Source organism: Betta splendens, chromosome 7 (assembly GCF_900634795.4).
Source record: "Betta splendens chromosome 7, fBetSpl5.4, whole genome shotgun sequence".
NCBI classification, from domain to species: domain Eukaryota; kingdom Metazoa; phylum Chordata; class Actinopteri; order Anabantiformes; family Osphronemidae; genus Betta; species Betta splendens.
Window position 1 is genome coordinate 7458211 of NC_040887.2, and position 12503 is coordinate 7470713.

At 45.3% G+C, this 12503-nt stretch overlaps 2 protein-coding genes across 5 annotated transcripts; one reads left to right on the forward strand and one right to left on the reverse strand.

Moving 5' to 3' along the window:
• The first annotated feature begins 198 nt into the window (after nt 1–198).
• Nucleotides 199–7479, forward strand: arhgef16 (Rho guanine nucleotide exchange factor (GEF) 16). The gene is made up of 15 exons (XM_029155996.3): nt 199–386; nt 825–1431; nt 1619–1667; nt 1843–2006; nt 2231–2287; nt 3281–3441; nt 4254–4406; nt 4486–4615; nt 4720–4794; nt 4893–4985; nt 5064–5215; nt 5763–5945; nt 6247–6311; nt 6596–6697; nt 6782–7479. Exons 2-15 carry the CDS (start codon nt 874–876, stop codon nt 6919–6921), a joined length of 2082 nt encoding a protein of 693 aa, XP_029011829.1. The 5' UTR covers nt 199–386; nt 825–873; the 3' UTR covers nt 6922–7479.
• Nucleotides 7480–7481: 2 nt separating this feature from the next.
• On the reverse strand, nt 7482–12173 carry ybx1 (Y box binding protein 1). 4 transcript variants are annotated; one of them, XM_029156005.3, is made up of 8 exons: nt 11933–12173; nt 10177–10240; nt 9904–9937; nt 9734–9823; nt 9317–9598; nt 8831–8916; nt 8228–8514; nt 7482–7814 (listed from the first exon to the last, which is right to left on the reverse strand). In XM_029156005.3, the coding sequence occupies exons 1-7, from the start codon at nt 12036–12038 to the stop codon at nt 8274–8276; spliced, it is 903 nt and encodes a 300-aa protein (XP_029011838.1). In that variant the 5' UTR covers nt 12039–12173; the 3' UTR covers nt 7482–7814; nt 8228–8273. The 4 variants fall into 4 exon arrangements, with proteins under 4 accessions (XP_029011838.1, XP_029011837.1, XP_029011836.1 ...); XM_029156004.3 differs by having other exon boundaries at nt 8819–8916; XM_029156003.3 differs by having other exon boundaries at nt 9254–9598.
• Nucleotides 12174–12503: the final 330 nt, after the last annotated feature.

Sequence of the window (12503 nt, forward strand, 5' to 3'; positions counted from 1 at the left end):
ATAAAAAGTTTAATGCTTGTTTAAATGGTTTGTTTTGGGGTGTTGTTACTTGTCTGAGACTGGTTACAAACATGCTGTAAATATTATAAGAAGAAGTATTAGGACGCGCTTTTCTTGTGGAAGTCACTTCCGGCAGTTTCAGCAGAAACCAGCGCGTTCCCGTGATTGATTGACGCACACCTGTGGTGACGTCACCAGGGCAGCTTAATGGGCGCCTGCAAACAGAGGAGGAAGTGACTGAGGAGCACGAACTATGTGACAGAGTGGAGCGGAGGAGTCCCGCTGCGGCTAAAGCTGCACTTTTCAACGCACTGGAGAGAAGTCGAACCAACGCAACCACCGCCTTGTCATTTAATGAAACGGTGGTTTCGAGGCGCCTCGCGCAGGTAAGACGGCTGGTATTTTTTGTTGACACTCGCGCTGCGTCGTGAAGTGCGTGTCACGTCGCTGTTATGAACCCTGGGAATGTCAGGAAGACATTTTTTTTCCACCCTAATCCGTCTTTCGCGCAGCGACGTTGTTGGAAACGGAACATTCAAACAAGAAACTATTTCATTTTCATAACCTACTGTATAGCTTTAAGATTTTAAATATATATTAGCTACATTAAGGCATGCTTATGTTTTTTCATGCAGCCACAGTAATAACATGTTTATAATATGTCTGCAGCATGTTTTAGGATAAGGTTTGTCAGAAATAGAAGTGTAGATTCTGTGTTTTTTTGCTTGTTTAGGGCACAGATTGGTTGTTAAGTGCAGGATAGGGGCAAGTGGAGAGTCAAACTAAATGGGTATTTGAGCTACAGGTCCATTTTTCCTCCTTAGGTTCTGAGGAGCTCCACCGACTTCCCAAGCGCTGCAGCCGCAGGACGCCATGTCCCACAGCCAGTTAGACGGCGCCGGGGACCAGGCCCCTTTAATCCTGGAGAACCGCTTCTCCACAGAACTACACATATCGGAGCCGGGCGATGACGACGAGTGCAGTCAGCCACCGAGCACGTCCGGCCCCCAGGCGGAAAAATCGACGCCTCGCAAGGATGTAGTGGACAAGCCCGTAGCACCTCGCAAGGTGGTTCTGAGCACCCAGAGCTTTGCAGCAAAAAAGGTCGGCATCCAGCAGCTCATCCCCAAGAATTTAGCCACGAGCAGCCGGCCCAAAAACCGCCACCACACCACCGTGGTGACGTTCCCCGTGGGACTGGAGAACGCCAAGAGTGGAACCGTGGCAGCGCAGAAACAGGATGTGTCACGGGACGATTATGACAGCGACGGGGATGACTTTTCTTTCGGGCGGAACCGCAGGAACAAGTCGTACAGGGCCGCGGTGACCAGTCTGGATGTGGACGCCATGGTGGAGCAAGGGGCCGCGGCCACGCTTAAACCAGTCGCAGAGTCCACAGCGGCCAGTCCTGCACGTAGCCCCCGACAAAAGGTACGAGGTGGTCCGTTAACCTTAGGATGACGCTACTAACACACAGATACAGCCAGTCTGCAGGGCTCTTACCTGTAAATGGCCTTCCTGATGAGAGAATTAGATGCCATGAGAAAATAAAGACTAGTAATTGAGTGCAGGAGGATTGAGCGACCATAAACTCTGGCTGCTGTCTTCTTGTCCCCAGCGAACTCTCGGGAGAAAGAGGAACCAGAATCATGGCTCCTTCAAAGACGGTATGTTCACCTATGTGTCATAATGTCCACTCTTCTAAATCTGGCTGCATGACAAATAGCTGGGAAATACCAAAGACGCGCAGCCCTTGTCAGCAGCGATTTTAAATGTACCGTGGAAACCAGTGCGTCCACACATTAACGCTCCGGGGGCCACGTTTGCTGATGCAATCCTCAGCCCCGCCGCGCCTCTACCAGGACGTCCGCGAGCGGGGGCTGCACGCCACCAACCAGGACGAGCTGCTGGAGGACTTTGTGGTGGTGGAGCATCCGGAGGAGGACCAGGGCATCGTTGTGAAGAGCTACCGGCCCGTTCAGCTCACCTGGAGCCAGCTGCCGCAGGTAAAACCCGGACGGCGCTGACCCACCAAATACCAGTAATAATCTATGTGTGACAAGGTGTTAATATGATAAAATATTATTTGTATGCTCTTAATTTAAGATGGAGCATTAGAAAAGCTCAAGCTCTAGATGTTCCTGTTCTTCTCTGGTTCCTTGCTGTATTTATTTACAGTGCAGGGGATTCAAGGGCCTAACATTGCTTTCGTTTTGTATCTGTTCTGCAGGTGAAGGAGACGGGTGTACTGGAGTTAGTCTCACCTCAGGAGAGGAAGAGGCAGGAGGTAAGAGGGTCTCCATCACAGGCGTCTCCAAGCTGCATGAACGTCTCTGGGCTCAGACCTACATAATAGGGCGAGAGCTGAGCGTTTTTCAGTTATTATGGCTAAAAATATCTAATAGTCACAATTGTCATGTTTTGTTGTTTTTGTTGTTATATCCATTTTCAAAGAGTAATAGTGCAGGTTAATGTGACCCAATACAGAGTAAGTCCTGGAAAGCACCTGATCGTCATTGGCTGATATCACCTGTCTGTACTAATGAACTGTAACTTTATCTGGCGCTGGATTTTTGCCACTTGTAATGAGCACAACAACACAGGATGTTGTGTCAATAGCAAAGGTTGGCCCTGTGTGCTCCGCAGTCCGTGAACACGGCCACGCCCTGCCGCTGTAATCACTCGGCGTGTTGGTCGCCGCCTGGCTCCAGTTTTCGTGCTCTGATCTGCTGCTCAGGGAAACTTTAATGCCAATTGTTTAGGTCTGAAAGCATTCAGGTGGAGGTTGGGATTATCGCGTAGTAATACTTATGGGTGAACTGCAAAGTGTTGCCCCTCGGTAATGTGTTCTTGAATGCTGAGGTTTCACTGTAAAACATTACTGGATAAATTCTCTTGGTCTTTTCTCAGCTGTGTCACTGTCACAAATACAAAACAGAAGTGTAGAAAATGAGACATGGATAGTGTTATACCAGTGATAGATTCAAATTTTAAAAAACTCTTAATTTTTTTAAAATCTCTTTTACTTTTCTTTGTCCACTAAGCATAAAACTTACAGTGGAATACAAAAAGTATTGTGTTGTTGAGGCAGATCAAGAAAGAAAGAAATCCAATATATAATACTTAATAATTAAGTAATTATTTATTAAGTAAAATATAAGTATTATATATATGAAAGTAAAGTATATGTTTGACCTTAAATGTTGTAGTTTATTTTCCTTTAAACTGCTGAAATGAAAGTCTATATGTTGTGAATGAGAACGCTTCCTCCATTTGACAGGCCATTTTCGAGATCATCACGTCGGAGCACTCGTATCTGCACAGCCTGGGCATCTTGGTGCAGCACTTCCGAAACAGCGAGGCCCTGAAGAGGACGATGACGAGCACAGAGCACCACCACCTCTTCTCCAACATCTCTGTCATCCACCAGATCAGCAAGCGGTGAGCACAACGATCCTCATGTATGAAAAAGAAAAGCTAGACTGTAGGACCTAGTGAATGCTCTGCAGCTGTGAACTGAAATCCTTCCTGCTGCACTGGAGCCTTTATGTTTACTTTGTGACAGTTGCATAGGCTTTACACTAAGACAAGTCAGGTGGAGAAAGGATTGATTGGAAGTTCCTGGCAGGGAATTTGCCCTCACTACTCTTTAGTATCCTGTAGGCTTGTAACATGTTAAAACACGCTGACCAAACCGGTTCTTCTGTCTAGCTGCTGTGATTATTCCCGGGCTTTCAGATGATAATGACCCTGAGAGCAGCAGTGCTGATGGCTTTACTTTCAATGAAAATGCAGTTTCAACGGCAGGAGAGCAAGCGTGCAACTTTAATTGGTTCTCCAAGAAAAACGGGATTCGTGACATGAGAAAACCAGGATGTGCCTTGGACCTGGTGTGAGCGCCGTCTGATGCTATCTGTGTGTGAATGTGAAAGGTGTCTTCCTGGGTTGGGCTCTTCTATGGGTTTCAGTTCACTCCTTTTTGTTAAAAGGCAGTTTAAAGAGCTTAGCATTACATAACAGTAGACTCTGGACAAAGAACATGATATTCCTAAGGGGACAGTTTCTTTAATGTGCGTTTTATGCTCGGAGAGACTGTTGTCAATGACTTGTGGCTTTACAGCTTAATTATTAACAACAGTTCTGACTCTGTCTGTGCAGTGGTTGGTTTCCAATCCAGACGTAGTCACGTGTAGCTCAAAAACAAAAACAGCCCCTTTCACGTCTTTCCTGATGTCTGGCCCTCGATTTCCCAGTTTCTTTGACGACCTTGAGCGGCGCCACTGTGAAAATGCCGTGATCCGGGAAATCAGCGATATTGTTCAGAACCACGCCGCCCACCACTTTGAGCCGTACATCGTCTACTGCTCCAATGAGACCTTTCAGCAGAGGACGCTGCAGAAGCTGCTGTGAGTGTGACACACGGTGCATTTCTGCAGTAACCCGACACTGTGTGAACTGAGTTTCCTCTGTTTTTGTGCCTCCCAGGACCAGTAATACTGCATTTAAGGAGACGCTGAAGAAAATAGAGCAGAGCCATGAATGCGGCGGTCTCCCTTTGATCTCCTTCCTCATCCTTCCCATGCAGCGAGTAACCAGACTGCCACTGCTGCTCGATGTTAGTGTCAAACATGCATTTATTTTATACATTAAGCGTTATGGCATACTTATAACATGTACACTGAGATTAATGCTACTGTGATGCTGTTCACATCGTCTCAGACGATCTGCCAGAAGACGCCAGACAAGACAGCCGAGTACTTCGCTGCTGTTTGGGCGCTGCACGCCATGAGCAAGGTGGGAGGGCTGGGATGCTTTAGCCTCATGACACTTTTTAGTAGAAAACAATCTATTATCTAATGTTAACGTCGTGGTTGTGAATGATATCTCAACAGCTTGTCAATAGCTGCAATGATGGAGCCAGGCGGATGGAGAGGACTGAGCAGATGTACACCATCCAGAAGCAGATGGACTTTGGTAAAATTAAGGTAATAAACATAAGGACACATGCAGATAAGACTGTAGTGCGGTTTGCTAACCCGGCATGATGCGGGCTGTGTCCGCAGCCATTCCCGCTGATTTCCTCGTCGCGGTGGCTAAGGAAGCGCGGCGAGCTGGCCGTCTCCTCTGAGGAGCTCAGCATCTGGAGGGCTTTCAGCAACCGAAGCTACTACCTGTTCCTGTTCAATGACGTGCTGATTGTTACCAGGAAGAAGAGGTTGGTCACAGTATATCACATCTAACAGCCAAGATGCCACCAGTGAGGTTGACTGCAGCAAACCAAATCTATTTTAGAATAAAAATTAACCTACATGGAATAGATTAGACGGGGTCTAAAGTTCAGAACCACATGTTTAGTGTTACGTGATCTTTGTGGTTGTTTTGCTGCTGATTCCTTTGGACGCTAAGTTGGTCCAGCTGCTGGCTGGCAAGGAACATGAGAAACAGAAGAGGAGAGAGGAAGGGACAGAATGATGATGTGGCCTGAGCATACTTCACATTCTTCAATCTTGCATTCAGCATGTCAGCTCAACAGACTACAGCTTTTTGTTGTGAGTTGGGGAGGAAACACTATTAGCTCAGAGGAGTTATCCACAACACTGGAGTCATTTTGAGGATTGTGAAGACTACGCTGCGACCCAGTGTTAGAAATACTGCTCTGTGACTTGTAAAACTTGCCATTTAAGGTCACAATTAGTGTCCTTGCAGGTTGCATCAATTAAAGTGAATTTGTTTGAAATATAAATGAAACTGTTTATGTTCAGTGAGGAGAGCTTTGTCGTGATGGACTATTGCACTCTGCAAAACATGGAAGTGGACTTCGGGGAGGATGCAGAGGGATCTACATCTCCAAATGCTAAGAACAATTCAAGTCATTCCTTCAAACTGCTGATGGGCCAGAACAGCGATGGCAAAGCAGAGCAAATCTCTCTGGTGGCTGAAACTAGGTACTGCTACTCTATGCTTCCTTTAGCCTGTAATAAATAACTTCAGTTTGTAACACACGAGCAGAGTTAAGAATTCAGGAAACTAAATGTTGAATGAGAAATGATGGCTACTGTCCTAATTGATTTCAAATCACCTCCTTGACCCGACAGCTGTTTTGTTTGAGTGTGTCTCCCCCTACTGGTCAGACTCCATACCAACCTGAAAAAGGGATCTAGTTCATTCGTGAGCAGTGTTGCTTATATTACCACATGTACCGTCTTAATTGAGAACTGTTTTTATTTTTGTTTTACTTTTGCCAAGGGTGGAAAGAGCACGATGGATAGTAGGTCTTACAGAGCACAAGAAGACAGGCACTTGTACAGATGGTGAGTCAGTTTATGTACCCAATGGAATGTGATCTGACATTTCAGTGCATGTGTAGAGTGTTTGCTTATTTTTTCTGTATGATCCAATGTTTAACATACACACACCTTTATCATGGCATATCCTGCTGATTTAATATGTTTTGCTGAACAGTGACTGTATTGCTATCATCAATCACCATTTTGAATGGATGCGTACCTCGCAGCAACGGCAGTTCCCTGACAGAACAGTTGCTAACACCAATGGGATCTAGGTGTGTCAATAAAGGTTTCATTTAACGTTTTAGGTCTGCCACAGTATGAAGCCACTAAAGCCTACATGCCGAAGGAGCCAGATGAGCTGGGGCTGCAACAGGCTGAGCTGGTCATCGTCATGAATAAGGAGGAAGGTAAAAACCAAGTTTTATCACTAAACTACTTGTAATGATGTAGAATCTGTAGTATGTCCCGTGCTCAAACGCTGCTCTTCCCAGCTTGGTGCTATGGAGAGAGAATGCGAGATGGAAAGAGGGGTTGGTTTCCTGCAAGCTGTGCCACAGAGATCACGAACCCCACTGAGATGGAGAGCAACATGCAGCGTATGAAGCGTCTGCGCAAAGAGACCAACGTTTAGGAAACTATAGTGCTCCATTGTACAATGCGGACGTTTACCGGTATCCTCAAAAGTATCAGAACCAGTCCAATGCTTTCCTGGTGGCCCCATCATAGAGGATGTGCTCAACAAAACCAACGGGGTCTGGGATTGAATTCTACTTGTGTCTGTTCATGTTGCGCTGTATAACAATTATTAGACCTAAACATACACTGTACAGTTCAAATCCACGTTTATGTCCTTATTGGTGTAAATGCAAGTTTCAAGATGAAGTAAATGTTTAACCTCAGGTTCAGGTTTCATTTTGAAACTAGAAGAAATTGTTAATGTCTACATGCATTTTCAAAAATCCTGTCACAAGGAAAATATGAGAAACTAGTGCAGCATACTGGTAACATTCTATGTCCCACAGTCAACATATTGTATAGGTATTTTTAACTAGATGTGTTTAAAAAGTTTTAAAGTGCTCTGTACCAGTCGCTGATTCAATATCATGCACTGCACAACTCTGAACTACTTTTCACAGTCTAACCTTTATATTAGAAATTAAAAACATAAATAAAGTCACAACAGAAAAAGTGTCTGGTTTCTGGACTTTTATTTGAGCTTGCATTTTGTTAAAATGTTTGAATACATAAAAAGTTATTTAAAAATGTCAAACTGACCAGATATCAAATTCCATTTTTTAAAAACCATTTGGTGTAAAAACTTAGGACAGATTTAGAAAAACATTTGCTGTTTCCCCAAAACTTGGTAGCTGTCACATAAAAATAATGGAAAAAAAATAGGTCTGCATAGATTCTGCAGGCAAATCGGTGGTAATCTGGTCAAATGCATGGTGCAAGCTTGGGACGATCGTCAAGTCAATTCTTTATTGCTCAGATCTTGTTTGATGTTTCTTCTTGACAAAAAATCTGAAACAAGAAAAATGTATTTCATTGATTATTTTAACATTTAAATCTAGTCATGTAGCAGTTTACCCTTCACCAGACAAAGTCCAGAGCATAAAGCTGCAGTTCATTGAGAAGGGAGACAATAGTGTGTGGGCTCTGTTTCGCCTAACGGTTTGCTTTTACAATCCACTGCATTACCTCATAGTTTGGATCATCCACTGCTGAACCAGAAAAATGCCAACAACAGACTAGACGGCCTCACTTTGCAAACACTACCGGAGCATTACTACACTTTTATGTTAGAAGTCTTCCACATACTGTCAAGCCTATCAGGTACTATCTATCAGGTTAGCTCCAGAGTCCAAAGGGAAGATGGGCTGTATATAAATTTACAACTCAAAAAGTGAATCAGGTCAGTCAACCTACAGACTCACCCGGACGATGGTAAAAGATGGTAGGTGCCGGTGGGCAGGTTGTCTCCTACTCAGCCCCACCCTGCTGGGCCTCGGGAGCGGACGTTTTCTCTGCAGATGGGTCACCTCCTGTCTTGGCCTCCTTGGTTTCCTGGCCAGGTTTGCCACCAGTCTGTGGGCGTCTGCGGCGGTAGTTGAAGTTGCGGCGGTAGCGCCTCTGGCGGGGCTGTTGGTTTTGACCACCTTCGCCACCCTGATTCTCCTTGTCCTCCTCACCGTCCCTCACCGGTCTGGGGCGGGGTGGACCCCTGAAATGAGCAAAAATCAAGAAGTCGTAAGAAATCACAAAAACACAATATTAGATATGAAGAGAATACATAAACCACAACAAGTGCGGCTACATTCATTCATGAACCTAATTTGGATGCATAGCAGCAAGTTGAGCTTGGGTTGCAATAATGGGAACATTTTCTAGTCAATACAGACTGTGTTTACTGAGGTTTTACTTTAGAAAGCCTTTTTAGGTTTATCTTAAAAGTGACAATCGAGACAATTTAATATCTCATTTTCCCCATTGTTGCAGCCCTGCGTCAATAAAGCCAACATGCAAACCTTGGTCTGAACCTTGGTCGGAAGCCTCTGTAGTAGTTCTGCCTCACTGGTTTGTTGCCCTGGTCTGGACCTCCCTGGCTCTCGTCACCCTCACCTCCCTGAAAGCAAACAGATCAAACACCAACTGACACAAAGGTTTGCACTCCCGCGCAGAGTCAACACAAAAACTTTAAAAAAATTTGTGAGTTGTAATCAAGTCGGACAGATTGCACTTAAATTTTGAGAGTGGTAGGAATCCAAAATGTACTCCAGAAATTTGGGGCCTATTTGTGTATAGAAAAGAATGGAAAGGCCCCCGATACACCACGGCTAATTGTTCACAACCACGTAAGGGATTCAGAGGAGAGTGTTTATGGCGCATGTCATCTCAGGTGTCCACAAACTTAAGGGACAGCTGGGTGCCCGCTTCAGCATAGTAGCCTTGTGACAGCGTACCTCAGTCATCTCTCCGCGTGGTGCGTTGGTGTACGGGGGCCGGTGGCCGTAGAGTCTACGTACAAAGTATGGCGGATAGCGCCGTCTGCCAGAGTAACCAGGTCTGCGCTGCTGTGGCTGCGAGTCTCCTTCAGCACCGCTTTCTCCCCCCTCTCTGCTGGGTTTGTCACGACCTCCACTGCCTGGTTCGCCCTCACCGTCGCTCTGGTAGTTCTCTGGATATTCACCACCACGGGGAGGGCCCCTCCTTCGGGGGTAGCGCCTATAGCGGTTCCTGTCAGCTGCGTACTTACTTCCCTGGACTGCAACGCCTCCTGGGCCAGTGACATTTGCTGCCTCTGCTCCCTGTGTACATTTTTCAAAATATTCAATTGACCCAACTAAATGTACAGTTAAATGACAATAAAGTGTGTAGAAGTAGAAGCCGCCAACTAAACTCTTTGTGCCTAGTTATAAAACTAAATTCCATCTAATGCTCACCTTCTCTCCTTCAACTACATCAAACTCCACAGTTTCTCCATCTCCCACACTGCGAAGATATTTCCTTGGGTTGTTCTTTTTAATGGCTGTCTGAAACCATATATAGCTTATGTTAGATTTGATATTTGTCAATATTTCCACAATAAAAAAAAACACTATTTACAACTTACCTGGTGTACAAAAACATCCTCTTTTGTATCATTCCTAGAGAATAGGGGGAGAAAAAAAATTTAGCAGTATCCTGTTGAGCTATATTACAGATGACTGCAGCTAAACCAGCAAGAGTAAGGATTAATAAAGTGTTGTACGCAACAACAGTATGTGACCAGCAGGCAAATCGTCTGCTCAGCTTTGTAAGCAAATCAAATCCATAATAGGATTGAGCATGTCCCTTCACACACAAGGTTGATATTAGGGTCTATCTGCAGGCTGGACCCACTCACCTATTGATGAAACCATATCCATTCCTAACGTTGAACCATTTGACTGTACCCAAGACTTTTGTTGCTGCAATGGACAAGAAACAAAAAAAATGTTAACACATTTTCCAACAAGCTTATTCATGTGTCACATATTAACGACATGACGAAAAACTAACCATAGCAACGGATAACGTGTAAGCTATAATTAACTCTCCAACTGTCACCCTTTTTATAGATCCTTATACTTATGGGTATCCTCTGACTGACAGGTGGACTTGGAGTACGGCACGACCCAAAGCACCATGTGCCAGTTAAGACATGTGCCTGTAAATATTCATTACCCGCACGATTTGTGTGTCTATGTGGTTAAATAACAGCAACACATTATGCCGCACTAGCAGACCGCATTTCTACCCACAACTACTAAAAACCCATTGCCCCATTTTAAGTGCTTCCCAGTGCGTGAGCGCTCACACGTGGTAGAGTGGCGCCCGGGTACGTTAGCGAGCACAGACCAGCTGGCTGGTTAGCGTAGCTACATGTAGCTAACGTTCTCAACCATGTGGTTGGATTAGTGCCAGCAAGTGAAAAGGAGCCCTGCGCGTTGCGCTGCATTCGTTGTAAGGGAATGTCTTGTAGGAACGTGAGGGGGAATGTCGTTTGAATTAATACTTTTAGCAAACAACAGAGATACGGCGAAAAAGAACGAGTGCAATCGCTGAACAGACGGGCGGACATTTTGGGTGGCCCCTTCAGCCATGTAAATAGCTAACATCGTTAGCAAACCAGCTACCATCGCAGTTAAGTAGCTAGCGTTAGGCCAGAGATAGCCCGTGTCTTCGGGCGAAATTCCATAGCCGTTTCCAGTAAAATCCTCTTGAATCAGTCTACAACGTACGACCGTTGTGACAGTTACACTGGGCAAAATCGTGTGTCCGTGTTTCGAGTATTTGGGGGAAGGGTACTGTGACCAGAGCATTTCGTGCGAACAAAGGGACAAGCATCAGCTAACGTTAGCTTTCTTTCGACGACAGTAACTAGTCGTAACTGGTTAAACGAGCGCCGTGAAATAAATGTGTTCAAACAAGTCGCGATCAAGTGTCAGTCCTGTCTCAAAATGTAACCGAAGCTAATGTCAGCGCTCCAAAATCCTGCTGGTAATTACAGTTGTCCGACAACATGTGAAGTGTGGCGCTAACGTTAGTGAACAGACGCTCACACAGCTAGAAACAAGTTGAAGGGACGTGCATGTGACGGCCAGCCGGCAACATGGCACTCAATGGCGGATATCGGACGTAGGGAGGCCGACAGCCAGGAGACCGGACAGATTACGGCTTTAAAAATGATTTTATAAAATTGTACATGCATAAGAGTGGTGTACCCGTATAACAACTACATATTTTATCCATTTACCATTAATGTTACATAGCTGAAACAAGAGAATATGATTTAGTTTAGCTAGCACAGACAACGCGATCCGTCTTCCAACTGACTAACCGTCAAATAATGTAAAAAGGTATAAATCGGTAAAAGTAAACAGTACGACTTCAACATAATATCGTCTACCCTACACCAAATAGACCAAGCACTATTCAACCATCACAAATTAAATGTAACGATTATTAAAACTGGGCTAAAATCGAAAGGAGTTATTCAACGGCTAATTTAGCTAGTGATAGTGGTCTTAACGTTAGAAATAGCAGGTTTAGCGCATCGCCGCTTACGTTACATGATCTCAAACCACCTTAGCTAACTAGCTAATTTCCAGCAGCCTTACCGATGACCTTCTTATCCCCCGCGGAAGCTGCGGCTGCCGGGCTGGATGGGCTCTCCGCGTCGGCAGCAGGCTGCGGCGGTTGTTGTGTCTCGGCCTCGCTGCTCATTGTTACTACGGGTTGGTAATGGCTTCTGCCGGCGGCGGCTCTCTGTTATGTTTCCCGGTGCTAGATGGTAACCTGGGCCGGCGGTGGTGGGGGCTACTGCCTTCGGGCTCTCAGCTTTCCTCTTTCCGCTCCCGTTGCCGATCGAACTGGGCAGATTGAGAAACTGTGCCGGGGAATGTTCCTGGTCGAGGCTCCGCCCAACAACTATGCAATTGGATAGAATGTGTGACAGAGAACCTAGTACGTTCCAATTGGATAACGTTACTGCCTGTTACATTGGATGTGGAGTTTGCTAAAAATGATTGGTTAGAGGAGGGCGTACCTGCGTTTTGTTCCTGCCTTTTAATTACGTCACAGTAGCCAGCTAGCCGTGACACTTTTGGATCAGCGTTCTTGTATCACGCTGCCCTCAGGTTTAAATGGCGTACAAATCACAACTAATAATCAACGATAACGTAGATATCG

Excerpts from the sequence above, each read along its gene's own strand:
- arhgef16 (XM_029155996.3), top strand. The coding sequence starts at position 874 with ATGTCCCACAGCCAGTTAGACGGCGCCGGGGACCAGGCCCCTTTAATC. Across the intron at positions 4,795-4,892 it reads CGCTGCACGCCATGAGCAAG|CTTGTCAATAGCTGCAATGA; the intron begins GTGGGAGGGCTG and ends ATATCTCAACAG. Across the intron at positions 4,986-5,063 it reads TGGACTTTGGTAAAATTAAG|CCATTCCCGCTGATTTCCTC; the intron begins GTAATAAACATA and ends CTGTGTCCGCAG.
- ybx1 (XM_029156002.3), bottom strand. The coding sequence starts at position 12,038 with ATGAGCAGCGAGGCCGAGACACAACAACCGCCGCAGCCTGCTGCCGAC. Across the intron at positions 9,599-9,733 it reads ATGTAGTTGAAGGAGAGAAG|GGAGCAGAGGCAGCAAATGT; the intron begins GTGAGCATTAGA and ends AAATGTACACAG. Across the intron at positions 8,917-9,253 it reads CACGCGGAGAGATGACTGAG|GGAGGTGAGGGTGACGAGAG; the intron begins GTACGCTGTCAC and ends GTTTGCTTTCAG.